At 37.7% G+C, this 18,218-nt stretch overlaps 1 protein-coding gene across 1 annotated transcript in view; it reads left to right on the plus strand.

Moving 5' to 3' along the window:
* LOC134535263 (angiotensin-converting enzyme) overlaps positions 1-18,218 on the plus strand; it is a 548,035-nt gene that overhangs the window by 502,484 nt on the left and 27,333 nt on the right. Inside the window, exons 11-12 of the mRNA XM_063374335.1 lie at positions 5,695-5,838; positions 11,298-11,464. Of these exons, the coding sequence (XP_063230405.1) occupies positions 5,695-5,838; positions 11,298-11,464 (311 nt within the window). The remainder of the gene's footprint in view (positions 1-5,694; positions 5,839-11,297; positions 11,465-18,218) is intronic.

Below are 18,218 nucleotides of genomic sequence, written 5' to 3' on the forward strand. Positions count from 1 at the left end.
CTAATTAATGAAAAAGTATGATATATGTACTTTTAATTTTGTGAATGTTGTCACTTAAAAAGCAAGTTCAACCGTGTGGAACGTAAATATAAAATAAATGACCTGAAACTGGATATAACCCGTAAGTGTTGAAATTTTGAAAAAATAAAAATGTAAATGTAAAAAAACGCATTTGTAATTTTTATGTTATCTTAAACAATCCGACGACAATCGGATATACTAAAATTACCGTCTTATAAACAGAAATTACTCCAGGCAAATGCTGGGGTGATGCTATACTGAAAGGCACAGACGATTATGTCCTAAATATCCTCGAATGTGTCGTCTCCGATGACATCGCTGGATAAAGAGCTTTAAAGTGATTTCGTGATATTTCGATGGGCGCCTTGACCTCGTAGACACACGCACATTTGGCTGCCGGCCTGATTGTGTACTTCCGGCTCAAGTCTCAGACGCACCCACAAAGCGGGATTTTGTTATAATGAACGTCTATAGAGCGTCCTTCACACAGATTGCAGTGTGGAACAAAAATTGGCTCCTTTCTATCTCTTTCTAACACACGCCGACTGCCGTAAGCGCTGTCCTTGTTTCTGTGCACGCTGTTGCCAAATATATTAATGCAATGCCTTCTGTAGGTATTGGATATTGTTTATTTACTTATCGAATGAACATTACAATTTTCCTATCAATGCGTATCAATTAATGTGTTTGAATTGTTTTTTGTTAAGATTTATGAGTCTGATAGTAGGTATAGGCGTGAAGTATAAATTACTAAAAATGATTCTTTAAATGTTTCTCGTGTACTTAGAACTCTAAGGAGTACATCCCCCGGAATGTGTTAGAGGCTATGGCAACAGCGCGCGTCGTAAGCCGTGTACTGCAATCTAAGCGTCAGACGGTCTATAGTGAGTGACACCGATCTGTCAAGCCATAGAATATGTTTTCATTGTGGTAACATGTCTGTATTATTAAAACTATCTAATAAAATGTAAAAAATTTCAGGTGGAAAAATTGGAAATAAAAAAAATTGAGGATGCAATGCTTGTATAGTAGGAATTCCATTGGAATCGTCCTAAATAAAATTTTTGGAAAAAAATTGCCAAGTACGAAAACGCCAGGCTAGGAAACCGATTGGATTTATCTTGGATTGTAATGATTTTAATTATAATATTTTTCAGCTTATTTTAGAAAAGTTTAAATTTTTATGGCGTATCCCAATATTTAATTAAATTCAATTTTTGCTGTTACAAATGTTTTCATAGAGAAATAATTGGAATTTTAAAATATATTTAATTTCAACGAATCAGTAAAAATTCTTGGAAATACGCAGTGCAGTTTTTCATTGTTGATTTTGGGAAAAACCCATTAATGCAAAATAAGAAAAAAATTAAAAAGAAAACCCAAAGGAACAAGCTTAAATCAGCTGATTTAAAACAGAAAGAAGGAACGATGAAACTTGAAAGGTTTTATGGACAACAAAACAATGACAGCACAGATGACCAGATTCAATCTTAAATATCAGAGCGCACAAGAATTCCGTGGAAGGAATTTAGTCATGAAAAAATAATAACAGCACAGACGAACACAATGGGCTAACAACGACGAGACAGTTCTAAACAAGAACAGTAAATGCAGACAGGCAACCAAACCTGGACTACGCAGCAAATATATGAACACAAAGATGAAGATAAAAATATATCATGGACAACATGACGACAACACCGACGAACACAGCAGGTTTCCTATGACACAAAAGCTGCTACGTTTCGGGAACTGGAATCTGTTCCCGTCATCAGGCACAAACAGACTTCAACTGCGGAATGGAACGACATGGCTCAGATGTAAGAAGTTGTACTCGCATTCCAGATGTCCCGGGTTCGATCCCCAGTCCTGTCATCCTGATTTAGATTTTACAAGGTTTCCTGAAATCCATAACAACGCTTCCGATGACACCTTTCCATTGGGTATGACTGATTCGTTCTAATTTACCCTTTGTCGTAAATCACCGTCTGCAATGACTTCGCTGACGTGACTTTAAGGGCCGGTTTCACAAAGTCTGTTTAAAGTTTCGATTATCTAATCGAACGATTAATTTAAACAGGACATTAAAGTACTGATTATCATTTGACTGTTTCCCAACGTATTTTTAACGAGTGTTTAACCAAACAACGGTTAAGGGAAATATGGCAACCAGGCGATGACGTATTGGATCGCGATTGGCTGTCGTGCTACCTTCGTTTGTTACTTTTGGCCAGTGTTTAAGGTTCGGTTAGAGAAAATTGTAAACAAACATCAATATGGACGAAAATAAGCGGCCACGATCTGGAAATTTTCTTGCTTCGGAAACGGAATTACTTATATCTTTAGTGGAAAATTTTACCTAAAACAATGTCAAACACTTCCAACTGTCTTTCTATTTTATTACATGCTTTATATTAGCTTCACCTGTATGTTTGTTTGTCTGTCCGTCTGTAACTCTTTCGACTGAGTGATTGGCTCATCACTGTAAAATGTCCCACCTATTTCAATACGTTCGTTAGTCGAGCGGTCTAAGGCGCGCTACTTCTGTGACGTCAGCTTTCGGATTCAGCGATCGTGGGTTCTACTCCCGGCCACGCCGAAATAAAAATGTTTTTTTTTTTTTTTCGGTAAATTCTAAGATTATATCCATACATCTAACTGTAAATGATTCGGATAGACTTTACCATTTCTTTGTGACGTTGCAACTCCAAATAGTTATCTCAGATGGTAATAGGTAGTGTCGGTAACTCATTTCCCTATGATAATTATACATAAATATAGTTTAAAAAACTAAAAAAACATGCTTTTAAAGAATATCAAACTAAAAAGTTAAAAATAAATATAGTTAAAAAAACTAAAGAAACATGCTTTTAAATATTATCAAACTAAAAAGTAAAAAATAATTTTAAAATTTAATTTATGACAATAGTATATAAGCAATACTAGTATAAATGAGAAAAAAGCATGGGGCGCTTAATATACAAAATATATGGCACAAAGCAACAGTGCTAGGACCGTATTTTTGCTAAGCCGAAACCTCATTGCAAATTCACTGTCATTCATTTGAAAGTGATTTGGCCTTACTCGAAATATTCGTGGTCTATTTAAATAATCAACAATTTCTTCATCATCTTCAATCAAAATGTTCAATTCATTCGCCATCATCACTGCGGCACTTCAATCAATTATCTCTGTTTTGCACACTATGTGGTTTCAAACAGCTTCAAAAATATACATAACCTCAAAATATCAGCAGTAGCCAACTAATCAGAACCTCTTCTTGTGTTTAACTTAACCATTGGTTACCATCAGTTAATCGGCCGATTACTGTTAACCCTATATTCAGAAACAGGTAATTCTGCTAACCAGCACTTAAATTTTAATCAGAAGATAACCGGACGATAACCAGACTTTGTGAAACCGGCCCTAAGTCTCCAAAAATAAATTCTAAACTTTAAAAAAATGTATTATCTAAAGTCATTATTTGACTCAGATCGCATGATTTCGTGACCATCTTCAAGCATCGATTAGTGACCGAAGGCCTGCTATCTGGCACATTATTTATATATTACGTAGGTCCGATCACAAGCGAGTTATTGGTTCCGTGACTGAAGAGCAGTCTAACCATTGCAGATGAGTCTGTTTTGTAAGTGTAGCAGCCTTGATTGTGGCTAATTCTTGGATGGTGACCGTTCTTGATTAAGGCGAAAACAAATAATCTCCTGCACGAAAGGTCACCATCAAAAAATTAGCCTCCTCCAATTATGTCCTTCCCGCAAGCACCAAAAAGCAGAGCTCAGCTATGAATGGCCCTTTATAAATATTGTGGCAGAATACCAGGCCTTTAGTTGTTGCTTGCCCTTGAAGATGACTGGAACAAGGTATACCGAAACGTCGGGTTTACGATCACTTCTACGAACGAGACATCAACCCAGAAGCTAATTATTTGTTAGTGATCCTGGCCATTGAAGCCTACAATCCAAAATTGAAACTATTTTAAATAGTCGCTGTGGACCAGCGGAGAAATCATCGCAGACCAGCTGGTTCGGTACCGTAACTAACATTTATTTAATTTTATTAATTAGGGTTTTATTTTATTTCATAATCAAAAAATCTAACTCAAGTAAACATTAACTTCTGCCTTTTACATTGAAGATAATATTTTTAACCTACCAAAGCTGGACTGCCAAATTAATTAAATATCTACAAAGTTTTCGTTAATAAAAAAACGTTTTAAAATATACTTTAGGTAAAGATAAAAAATATTAATTGGTGGCCATTGGCCACAAAAAAAGGTAAATTCAACTGTAAAACAATAGATATGATCAGATCATTCTGCGAAAGTCTCTTATGATCTAGTTAATATTTATTTTTTATACGCCATTGCTGGTTTCACCGTATATCATAATAAATATCAATAAGGGACAATAAAGATCAACATGGAAAAACACACAATTTGAGCCACTGTCAAGAGTAATAGAACATAGACCATCAGTGCTGTAATTAATATATATATATTTATATATATATATATATATATATATATATATATATATATATATATATATATATATATATATAATTTTATTCTATGGAATTTTCTGTGGTGACTTTGTTTTGATTTTTCTTACATCGGCTATTTTGGCTTGTTTCCTGTATGTTTGCATATTCATAATTTTGTCCATTATTTATGTTTCTTAAGACATCAATGGCGTATCTAAAAAAAAAAAAAAAACATTTTAAGAATTCCGCCTATCTACCACACATAATGTGTACAGTGTTTTTTTAAAAAAAAATAGTTTTTTAAAAACTCCTCCAAGTACCCGGGTTGGTGTATGTTACGAAAAGTATTAAAATTACGCTGAGAGCGTATTTTTATAAGACCGAAAAATGACTAAAACTCGTGTTTTCAGGATAATTTAAAGACATGGAATAACCTTGTACAGATTCTCAAGGGACTAACATTTAACCATTATTACACCTTTATCTTCATTTACCCGCCGTTCACTTTTATGGTCACCACTATAATATCACATTTGCCCTGCGCACGATGAGGAGACTGCGCCAGTTCAGAGGAGACGCCGTGCTATCAGCACCAGCGGTGACGCATTTAAGTGTGTGTGTCCCGTTCCAGGTCATTATTTAATATTTACGTTCCGCACGGTTAAACTTGCGTAATTAACTAACTAACTAAATAAAAAATAAAATATCATGTGAATCGCATACGACTTGCATTATTAGTTACCAAAGTTGCATTTAAAAAAATTAAATTAAATATAAAAATGGATTATTAAAGATTTTAAATCCTCAAAATTGTTATGATTTTAAAATGATAAATACATTAAAAGAAATTTTTTTTAAAGAAATTTGAATCATATAGGCCTACCACACTTGCCATCAGAATTGCCTTAAATTCAAATTTTTAAAATTTTTTTATAATCAATTTAATTGCCAGTTGATTTACAAACATATCGCTATATTAGTTTTTTTATTCTTTCGTAGTTCAAACACTAAAAAAAAGCCTCCAAGTGTAATCGTGTTAAACGTTCAAATGAAATAAAGAGCCGCCTCGGTAACACAGATACCTCTGACCAGGCGGTTGCAAGAACCGTTCAGAGGAAAGTGCCTGGAAGGGAGGCAGGCGGGACTGAAGGGTGTCGCGTGTCTGCGCAGGTACTTCGTGGGCACGGTGCTGCAGTTCCAGCTGCACAGCGCGCTGTGCAGGGCCGCAGGGCAGTTCGACCCCGGCCGGCCGCAGGGCAAGCCGCTGCACAAGTGCGACCTCTACAGGAGCAAAGAGGCCGGCAACCTCCTCAGGTGGGTGCACTCTTCATTTCACACCACATCGGTAGAGACAGGAAAAATTCGCGGATTCATTTCACGATATGCTAGAATCCAAAAAAACTGTACCTTTATATTGCTTCTGTGATTGGCTCACAGTTTATCTGAAGGACTCTAGAGCCAATGGAAAACCTTCAACCAAAAAAGTATCGAATCGCAAGCGTCCCAGTTGACAAGTGTCACGAGTCAATAGCCAATGAGCAGGTGGCATTTGCCCGAATGTGTAGGGGATTGTGGAGTCTATCCTACAGGTCATCGAAAGCGCGAATTATTCCAGTCTCTAGGCAACGGGAACGAGACATTTCGTGAATCGAACGTAAGTAGCGAATGGTGCGACAACTCATTCTTTAACGAATTCCAATTAAATTCATTGCAAATCGATTGCCTCAAAAGTCAACGTAGCTTCTCCGGCAAACGAATTCCAGCGGCGGTTGCGGAAACTACGTGTGATTCGCGTCAATAAATGTAGTGGAAAACACAATTTGCGTATGTTTATCACGCCCGGCATTACTTCAATTGAATATACGTCTAATTTCGCATCCGATATTCGTATTATAAGTGAACACGAGAACACAAATTTGGTAGTTACCGAGGTAGGATGTTACACATCTCTGGCGAGTACTGAAAGACTCACTCTCATAGGTTTTTTTTTTTTTTTCGGAAACATTAACAATTTATAGCAGAGATGGGCAACTGGCAGTGCTTAAAGAATCTTTCAATAAAATATCGTTACATATATTCGCATGTATTTGTCAATTTGGTTTACCTACATGTAAGATAAATCGTTAGCACACACTATTATTAACCCATCGCATTTCCACAGAAATAATGAAAGAGTGACTTATATATATATTTGTCATTTTTATGTTGTTCTATTGTAAATCTTCTGAGATGAAATTTTTTTTATTTATATTAGTTTTTGTGAATACCATGTTTTATATAATAATTAATCTTTCTTCGGGCCATGCCACGTACTGTTTTTTATTGTTTACTCTACAGATTAATAAGACATAAAAGTTGCTAGAAATTTTATATATATATATATAAAATTTCTAGCAAGTTGCTAGAAATTTCTATAAAATTTCTAGCAACTTTTTTGTCTTATTATTTATTACATATATATATATATATATATATATATATATATATATACATACATACATACATACATACATACATACATACATACTCGTGTATCTTAATCTCAAAATAGTTTGAAGAATGATATCTGGTCTTTTTAGAAAGGAAAATTCGCCTTCACTGTCCTATAAAATTATATGGGAAATATACCTTGACTCCATGTTATCCATCCTATATTTGTTTAAAGAAAGTTACATGCATAGTAAATTTACCATAATTGTACAATAAATTTTCCATACATGTGCATCAAATATAAGTTTTTTAATTTGAAATATGTATCCTAAATACTGACGCGAAAAGGCATTTTTCAAGTTCTTACACGCTGTTATCTGTTGGTGTAAGTGACCAGGCTCCAGCGTGTAACCGCCGAGGGAATAACTGGTTACTTCAGGTGATAAGCTTCATTTGACGTAATAATTTCACCATGGCACTCACTCTGACTTAAAAAGGGTGCATTATTAGGTTATGTGGTAATTCTTAACATAAAAATGTGCCGTTAATTAGTAATTTCGACACGATATATTTTAAATTTTTATTATGATTTTAAATTTTTGTGTGGAAATTTTATTTGCTCTACTATAGTGTAATTTTAATTTGTTAGTCTGGCGTACTCCTCTGAGTTAAACTTTGTCTCAGTGCTCTGAAGCCCCTTTCCCATCGGCGTATCGGATATTTTGCTGGCCTAATCTCTGACTGGCAGACAGCTTACCATTTCCCCCGCCTTCAGTCACGCCTCAAGCCTGTAATATAATTTCTCTTCGTGACCCTAACTGCATAGACAAGCCTGTAGCTTGCAGGCGACCAGTTCTCAGAGACGAGCTGAGATTGGCCTTTTTCATCACGTATTAGTGTTATGTTCGCTCCTCTGCAGCCACGACGGGACGCTTGTTCTCAGCGCCGTTGCATTTTACCCCCACCCCCCCCCCTTCTCAGTTCCAAGTAAGACCAATGACCGGTCGTAACCCCCTGGACAACAGTGACCGTCCCCAAGGTCTCTTCGCAAAAGCGTGCGCGCTAAAACTGAGCACAAGCGCTACCTAGCGACCAAGTCGCGAACTTCTCCGCTAGGCTACCCTCTAGGGCGCCAGAGAGCAGCACCTGCTCTCCCTTGAGTTATATGGACGCCAGGGGCGAGTCGATTGTTTTCAACTCAGACCCCCCCCCCCCCCCGACAGAGTTCTCTAGTGTCGCCCAGTGATGCCAACTTCAAAACTCCTGGCAAAGTTTTTGTCCGCCCGCATTCGGGCAAGTTCGGAATCTTTCGGCGGCCCAGACCTCCCTCCACCTGTAAGAGCCGGCGCACACTTTTAATTACGAGACGCGGTTTGCCGCGACACACAGATCAACTCGCGTCGCGTCCGCAGACAGATCTCCAGCGAGTATCGGCGAATCGGCAGACTCTGCAAGACTTCATCCAACCGCTAACGACTATGTAGTCGCGTTGTATAAGGGATGCTATCCCTCAAGTCAATCCTAGTAGATTAGTCTGTCTGCATAGTTTAGTTATTTGCCTTCGAAATTTTTTTCTTTTAAATATTATCATGAAGAAATCATCCGCGTCCTGCCGCGCAATTCGCGAGCTCCAGACCCTGGCTGACTCCACGACTGCAGCGTGCTGGGCAACTCCCCTGTTTTGGTGAGTGATAATTCGCGACCCCCCCCCCCCTTTTTTTTCCCTTAAATTTTTTTGGGCATTTTCTGCCCCATAGACTGCCTGTATACAAGTTCTAATCAGTTTTGATTTGGACTTTTGCAGACAGGGTCGATGACGGGGAGAGATTGATTGCTCCCATCTCGTGGCCCCCCCCCCCTTCCTGATCCGTGGGTCACATTAGAAGAAACGTTTCTACTACCCGACGTGATCGTTTGAAGACCCCGGGTGGTAATGTAAATTCAACATTTCCCCCTTACCTAGCTACGAACTATCTTAAGCGGATGACCAACCCACCAGCGACCAGTGTTTTCCTCAAGAACATGTAGAAGGAATAGAACTAATTATCAATGTAATCATCGGATCCATCCAATTTTGGGTGTGAAACTCATAATGCAAATGTTTATATTTCAAACTAAGAATGTACTTTGTTTTAAATAATCGCGGGCCGGCCCCTTTTCGTTTTCTTTTGTTTTTTTAAATCTTTGAAACTTGTTAAAACCTTTTGTATGTAAAGTAATGGAAACAAGATAATTCATCAGGGCAAATAAAACAGGGAAACTATAGATCAAGTTAATCGTGTAGTTTTTATTTATTGATTTTAACGATCCAACAACTTCCTCCTTGCTTGTTACAGGAAGTTCCTAAATTTTGTTTGTTCCCCACCTCGTGTCGCCTCTGGTAAATCAATTTATTTAACTTATTTTTTTTATCCAGCAAGTTTCCAAGGCTCCTTTTTAATTAATTCAAAATAATTCAATTTTGAGGCACGAGGGGTGTTACAAAAATAAATTATACAGTATATCAGTACTGTGAGCTGTGAAAGATGTTTTTTTAACAAATATAACTGGGTACAAGCCGTCTTAACTTTTAAACTTAACTTGGGATGCATTCACCATTACTTGATTTCATAATTTTAGTACAAATCATTTCATTTTTCTAAAATTGCATTATTTTAATTGAAAAAAAAGTAATTGACAAGGTTTAGTTAAGCTGTGTTGCAGTATAGAAAGAAGGAAGCCCAAACGGCAAATACACCATTAAAACTTTTTAACATAAATTTATGAAGATAATTGGCTAAATATCATCCATGGATGTACGTAAATGTAACGAGTACTGAGTTTTAATTATTTCTTACAAGAACTCACGAGAACCATCTGGAAAAATGAACAAAAAATAAAATATTAAGCTCGCAGCAAAACAAACAACACTTTCACGGGGCCGTATTATCTGTTTACAACGGAACTCAGAATGGAAATGTGGCGTAGTTCACGAAGATCCATCCATCTGGAACCACGAAGAACCCTTTCGTGTATTTGAGGCGGGACTTTCGATGTTAAGTCCGTAAATGTAATGATATATCTAGCAGCGTATCTCGTGCACAGATTCGACCTTCATAGAGATGATTTTACCTTGGTATGAGCCAAACGAATCCTCGAAACTTCAAATTCCGAAAGAAAAATATTGCTGGAAATGAATCGGTTAAGCAGTATTAGGCCACGCCATCTTGCAATTCCAAATTCTTTGATACCGTTTGCAATAAAGCTTTCGTGCCAAGTTTTTTGGTTTGTCTTGGCATAGGACTTAGTTTTAGCTACTACTTGGTGAAATTTACACTTCTGAACGGGTGTGATTATCATGTAGTTGAAGACGCCCGCGTGAAATAATAAGTTAATTCCTCGAAGCACTTACAGACTAGAGCCAGTTAGTAAATATGTGTCTGCAACAAGGTAAAGAAGATTAAGATTTTTGAGGTATTTTTTTATGCCTTGAAATGCCAAAAATAAGGATGAAAAATTAATAGTTATAATTAGAGCAAAGACAAAAAAATCCATGTTAGCGTGACTAATCTCCCTTAATCCAAAACATGTAAAACTTCAACTTTTATATTTATTAGGCATCGTTGTGTTGTGGTTTTTTCCTTACTTATATTATTTTTTTCTTAAATATTGTACATTTAATATGTTTACATAAAATTTCCATATTTATCCGGAAAATATAGTTCGTGAAAAAAATATTTAAATATGAGACGTTTCAAAATCATCATTTTTTTTAATTTCTTGTACATAATTTTATTTTGGAACATTTACACCTACACTGTAAGTTTCTTGTTGTAAATGCAACAGATATTTGCGTTTAAAATTACATTTATGTAAATTTATACATTTACATGAAAACAACTGCATCACTAGAAAATAGTTTCACAGTAATACTGGTTTCAGATTCTTACTCGGACATTTATATTTTGTATTTGGGACTTATTAATTAATATACATATAAGTTAAACATAATAATTTAAATTATAGAATATTTGATTATCTTTTCAATGGTTTGAAAAAAATGTGCTTGAATGAAACATCAATTAAAATATAACATTATGTGCCAATTTTTGTAACAAATATCCAGTATTATCTCAAAGAAACCTTATTTCATAAATGCAAAAATAACTGTGGCCATTTGATGTTGAAAGTTACAATATCTTTCCTGTAGTACTACAAGCTATTCCATAGGAAAACATTTATTTCTGTGTACATTGTGATTCGAAGGGTAGACTCGAGGAATTGTTAGAGATTAGGTTTCGAGGAAACACGTGTCCAGTCGAAGGAAGGAAGGTAGTTTGAGTGTGCTCGTGTGTGTGTTCCAGCCGCATGATGAGGCTGGGCTCGTCTGAGCCGTGGAGCGAGGCCTTGTTCCAGGCCACGGGCGAGAGCCGCCTCAACGGCTCGCACCTCCGGGAGTTCTTCCGGCCGCTGGAGGAGTGGCTGCGGCTGGAGAACCTGCGCACCCAGCAGGCCGTCGGCTGGAACTACGGTGCGCACACCCTCCATGGGCGCACATCCCGCGGGGAGGGTAGCTTGTCTTCGTATTTGTTACCGAGCCGCACAGAGAGAAACTATTCTTGTATCTGATTTCGTAGTCGATTATTACCGTTCTCCCCCGCCCCCCTGGAAATAAGTGGGTATCCGCTTACCATTTGCAAAATCGTGACTTAGAAACTAAGTTGATAAACTCTAAAGTGTAACATATGTTTTATATAAAACTTTCTGTATGTACTAAAGTTTACTGCTTCTTACATACAAATAGGCAATAATATGGGCACTACACAACAGACAAGCACCCTATCCTGATTTAACCCAACGCGCAACAAAAAAAAAAATCTCTTAGGCAGCTCAAGCTTTCCTACCCCGCCCCCCTCCCAACCTGGGCGTGAATTTCCGCGGGCCGCCCTCGATAATCCTATAGATTTGAGCCCCTGCGCACACTGTTGGCAATACCAGTAAATTTAAGGATTTTTCAACGGAGAAAAGACCTCGATTAAACGAAAAAAGAATATTGTAACGGTGAATTTACCTTGAATACGCGGTATCCATACTAAAAGTCAAATGCATACTAATCGTAACATATTTGAACGATAAATTTTCCATGCAATCGTGTTGAATATAATTTTTGATTTGAAATGTTTATCGTAAATATTGACACGAATAAGATATTTTCCAATGTTTTACTTGCGTTATCAGTTGTATTCAGGTAACTGAATATTCGTCGAAAATATGCCGTTTTCCAAATTCCGAGTTTGGTGTCTCGTAGTAAACAGGGTAATCACACACGACAGAAACAGAAGTGGTTTTACAAGTACATACTTGAATGTTTCATTACTATATCAAGTTTTTTTTTGTTTATTAAAGCTCAAAGTAAATAAACACAGTAGCCATAAGATTTACAAATTCGGCAGTAAATTTACGAAGATCTCTAAAATAATTTATAACCAGCGTACTTTGAAAAATTAAGATAAACGTTTTTACCAGTGTAAGAGCCGCGGTGCCTACCAATGGGCGCAAGATGTGCTTTTTCAATTCATCATTGTACGGTTTGCTTTCCGTTAGAGCTTTCAGTGTCGTGTGTCGTGTGTCGTGGCCATAGGCGTTGACCACAGGGTAGTTCGGACTTGCACAGGACTAGTGGTGGATACAGTAAAGGAAATTATTTTGGGGAGAGTAAAAATATAGAAAAAAAACTTTTTTTAAACACGTTTATTCAAAAATCTTACTAATTGACATCAACACCAATATTCCTAGACGCATAAATAAGGGTTTGGGTGCTCAATATGCTACACTTGTTCCCTAACTGTATTCCTAGCGCACAATAGAACACAGCCAGTCCCTTATTTTTAGGGAACGTATCTTGGTGTCATATCCGTGACCTACCTGTTTCCCAAATTCCGCGAATGTGCGGAGCACACTGTTCGTTAATTTCGCCCATATGGAGCCATTTACTGGTATATACTAAAATTCGTGAATACCAAACTTACTGGTCTGCCAAATGAAACTTAATGGTAGCAAAACTATCCTGGAATCCTTTTTTTTTATACATTAATGGTTATAATAAGTAATAATGGCAACGTAAAGTCTTTGAGAAAATTATAATAACACCATTTAATTCATGCGACGGTGCTGCTATCTCTAGGATTTTTTCCGTAAAAGTTGCATCGATGTTTTGCTTAACTTCCGCTAGAATTCGTTGACACCAGTTTCTAGCCTTGCGCACCGTTTATTGAAACAATTGACGATTTGATTCCTTACTTAGATTCGGTTTGGACACGTTCTGTAATACGGCCCGCAAGTTACGGCCTGCAAGTCATGTATACCAACAAGACAGTGTCTATTCGCTACCTTACCCGAACGTCATTGAATACCATTCTAACACACTTACGTACGAGTCTACAGCAAGTATTCTTTAAGCGCGAGACGTCTTACACATTTGCAGTTACAGGTGTTTTATTACAGCTCACATAGCATCAACCCTTAAAAAAAAATTACTTTCTTTGCTGATATCATTCAATATTTTCCCCTACTTCTAGAAAGGAGAGGAAGGGAAATGAGTATCTATATCCCGCCTATCTCTACCCCTTCCCGCACACAAAATTGCGTCTTTTTTTTTTGTACAGGACCACACCTATATTCTCTCAAGTAGTTTACGAACACCGGACAGTGAATATAGAAGTAGAGTGCGGGCGAGGTTACTCAGTGCCGAATATTCGTGTGGTCAACATCTAACACATTCAACAAGCACGTAACACGGCTGTTGACTAATCAGTATCAAGGATTCGTAATGACAAAAACAATTACAATATACAGTCGCTTCCTTCTGTCACACTTCACTCTCTTGATGACTTGTGTAACTGGTGGATCTTTTAGTTTCAAAAGGCTGAACAAAAAGAAAAAAAACAAGGCGTGATTTCGTCTAGATATAATTACCTCTATTTTTATATAACTCTTAATTAGTTTCACATGAAAATTATAACATTTGATAAATTGAATGACAAATATATTTAAATTATTAAATTATGTACATTATTATATATTAAATTATATCATTTGAAGAATGGGCCGGCCCTAATTAGAAAATTACCCTTTAGGTTTATTGGGCATAATTAAACAGGTTCAGAAACAATAAACAGGTTAGACTGAGCAATCCCAGAGTTGGTACTTGGAGTGATTATAGTCCCGAAAGTAAAATTTCTGGTGTTCCAATTTTTTCAAATCGTGATTTAATGTTTATACAGAATACATCAAAAAGGCTGGAGGACTGGAGGTTTGACGTTCGCTGGCCGAAGTGGAACTGCTAACATGGCGTCAGGGCGCCTAGTCGTCCTGCTTGCGGCAGGAAGGACTAGAGGGTGGTGTTGTTAGATCCGTACCCGGCCCTTGGACCCAGTCTGCGAACAAGTCCGAATCAAACATGTTCAGAACTGGTTCACAGACAATTAGCAAAATAGACAGAAAATGCCCACTAAGAACGATAATTCTCGGGAAATAAAGTTTGTCAAAAACTCATCATACAGGGAGATGGCTTCTAGCATCAGCCAGGGTGTTCAGCTCGCGAACACGCGGTTGTCGCGGACGTTTACATAATTTAAAAAGATTGAAAATATAATGAAGTATTATTAACGAAGCATGACTATTTCTACGAGGTATGCAGACTAATTACTAAATGCTAACTATTATAGGGACCAAATCCCTTGCCCAGCTGATTAAAATCATATTTGAACCTCGACCGGAGTGAAGTCTTGATGTGTGGCTCGCCGACGATGCGGTGTGGTCCGTCTGCTCTTGTGGCGCGAAATAGTTTCGAGCGGCAATGACTCGTAATTAAAAAGACGAAGTCAATCAAAATAAAGGGGGGAGACTTCGGCTTCCGGACCGAAAGGTTCCAAAGATTTCCAAGGGGGTGGTCGAGAAATACTGACTTCGATATCTCGAAGTTGGTGGTACTGGCCGATATCAGCGCGACCTACTGAGGGGTGTCCGAAACAAGAATAGTTCAACTCGCACGAGGCGACTGCTAAAACATTGGGCTTATCGAGGGGACTAGTGCAGTGCTCTGGTGACTTGGAAATGAACTACGGGGCACTGTTCGTTGCGTGAGGCGCCAGAGGGTATGCATTTAGCGGGTGTTCAAACACCCAGGGGAAATAACTCTCAAACCTGCCACGAGAGGGCAGAGGCGGTGCCTTCGCAGACCGATGGGCGTCCTTGGATTCACCCCGGGGTGGACGATCGGCCAGTGAACTGGGCCTGGTTCCCTGGAAAGGCTGGAGAGAGGTGGTGGGGTGGAAACTGCCCTGCGGTGGGAAATTCTCTCAGCCGAGGCCTGAGGCGTGCCGAAACGTAAGTTAAGATGACCCACGAGTGTGCCCGCGTAAAGCTGGCTCTCAGAACCTAGCTACTCTAATAGCTTGCAGCACTTCTTGTCACGTCTCGGAGGAGAATTACAGGCGACGGCCGTGCACCAAGGCGGGATAAGGCGAGCGCATTTGCTTGGTCATTAGATGGTTGGAAAAATCAGATTTACCTCTGGGAATATCATGGGGAGACTGGCCTGACATAGATTAAACGGGAGTGTACAGGAGGCGGGAAAGCTTAAGTTTTTCTTGCTGCAATAATGACTGGCGAAATTATTTTTCGAAATTCAAATTTAGAATTGTGCCAAAAATACTAATTAGTGGCACACTTCAGACATCCGTCCGTTACTCTTTCATCCATCCGTCAAAAGGCCACGCAGCTAACTAAGCGATCCGTCCGTCAAATATTGTCCTAAATAAATGCTGCCAACATTCCATATTTTTCTCTCAGAGATATATGTCGATGTTGTTTGCTAGTAATATCTCATTCCTGTTGTATTAGGAAATTCTCGGAAAAATTCAAAGAAATTAACGAATTGTTTGGATGAGAGTTTTAATAACCATAATATTATCACGCAAAACATCTGAACGAACTTATACAAACTCCACAGGCATTTATTTTGGTGACAATCAAATGGTGCAGTTTAAGTTCGCCAGATTTTTTATGGGCGGAAGGATGAAATACTTCGTGCCCTCTGATTGGCTGCAGGTCGATGGGCTCTTTTAATTTGGGCCCTAATATTTTAAAATTTAATTAATTAATGGGTTGACAATTGGCTCCTGTAAATAGAGCTTTTTAAGGAAATGTAAATCAGTATGCCCCAGTTTCAATGAATTGTTTGATATTTCTTTAGAAGTAAATTTTAATATGTTCCAATAAAATGAATATATAATTAACATTATATCTGTTGCCGTACCATAAATAGACCAACCCACTTGACTTTTTTTGAGAGTTCTTTTACTAATCGTATGCCAGTGATGGTCTCGTGTGCAGTGAACAAATATCAATTTGTGTCATTTATTTAGTCTAAAGTTTCAGGTTTTGGTGGCACTACGTTCGTACCACGAGACTGTACGTTCAAATCCCGTTTAGTTCATGGATAGATGTGTTGCTTTTAGAAGGATGTTAAGGATCAGTTTCACACGCCACATTTATTTATTTAATAAATTTTGTCATTATTACTTTTATTCAAGGGCTTTTTCGAAATTTTTTAATATATCCCTCCCTTGCATTTGTTGTTCTGCCACAAATATCTTAAACAGATGATCACTTAGTGTAATAACATGGGCGTATAAAATCGTGAAGTTATAATTATTACGAAGACTAGTGACCTTTTTTACACTCATGATATTACACTAAGTGAATATCTGATGAAAATATTTGTGACAGAGCAACTAATGCTAGGGAGGTATCGAGTTAAAAATTTATAAGAAGCCCTTAAATTAAAGTAATGTCAAAGAAATTTAAAAAATGCACATATTTTGTGAGGCCTATTACTAAGCTTGGATTTTTTTTGGGTGAAATATCTTAGCCAGTTTACGGCATTTAATGGGTGTAGTTTCGTGAATGTGACGGAAGTCAAGCAACGGAAATGTGTAACAACCACGGTGCTGCCATCTGTGGTGGATGGTGCGAACCAAAGTTAACAAAGACAAAGAGAAACATTTATAGTAATAACTATTTAATGCATTTTAACAAATGGGCATTTTTTTAGTAAAATTCCTTGTCAAAAGTCAGGTAAAAGACCGGGTATAGTGAATTTTCAAGTCTTTTTCGCTTTCACTGAAGCTGTTACTTTTAAAATTTTAAAATTCACTCTGCAAATCGCATTATTCCATAGTCCACGTAGCTGCTCTGGCAGCGAATTCCAGTGGCGGGTGCGGAACTCACGTGTGATTCGCGTTCAGAAATGCAGTTGAAAACACAATTTTCGAACTTTTATCACGCTCGGTAACAGTTAAAAGAAATAAACGCTTAATTTCGTGCCCGAGTTTTATATTAAAAGTATATTTTCAACACGAGAACGCATGAGTTATTTCGTTACCGAGGTTAGATGTCACACATCGCTCACATTTTTTTTTTAAACACAATCACCCCTGTTAACCAATACCTATAAAACTAATGTTGTGTTTTTTCGCTCGTCTTGCTGCTCCGTAATTTATGCCGTTAATCCCGTTATTGTAATCGCGTTGAGCGTGTCGAGTCACACGTCGTGAACCGACTCGCGAGTCTCGGCCCCGGCGCGGCGAGGGGCAAAGCCCGCGGAGCACGTGACTCGTTCACATTCCCGAAGGTCCGCGCGGTGTTCGTGAACTAATCTAAGATGAAAGAGAGTGAAAGTGGAGAGCCGCGGACTACTAAGTGGCGCTCGAGGTTCTGGACGAGCCAGCAGAATCCTCGCCTCTTGTCCACTTCCTGTCACCGAACTTGACTCGGGAAACTACTTATCTCGGGTGAATTAGGGCTGCGTCCTACAGTTGGAGCGGTTCACCCGATGTTTCCAACGCTTTCGTTATGTTATTTGGTGAACCGAATTACTCATCATCTATAAAAACTGTTTATTTATATATATATTATATATATATATACCTATATATTCGATTAATAAAGGCAAATCAGTCACCATTTTTAATCGAATGACCTCGCTTAGTTTGAACTCATAACTTCATGATGTAAGTGTGTTTTTATTAATTTCTTTTTTTAAAATTTTATCATAATTTTTTTTATAAATTTTAAGTATTTTCTATTAAAATCTGATAATAGTTACGGATTTTCAAGATGGTGTAATTAAAGTCATACTTTCAAGTTGACGGAATGTTTTTTTTATTACTAAAATTGTTATTAATTAAATAATTTTTCCCGATTTCCTAGCATAAAAATAC

The sequence above is a fragment of the Bacillus rossius genome, chromosome 8 (genome assembly GCF_032445375.1).
Source record: "Bacillus rossius redtenbacheri isolate Brsri chromosome 8, Brsri_v3, whole genome shotgun sequence".
NCBI classification, from domain to species: Eukaryota; Metazoa; Arthropoda; class Insecta; order Phasmatodea; family Bacillidae; genus Bacillus; species Bacillus rossius.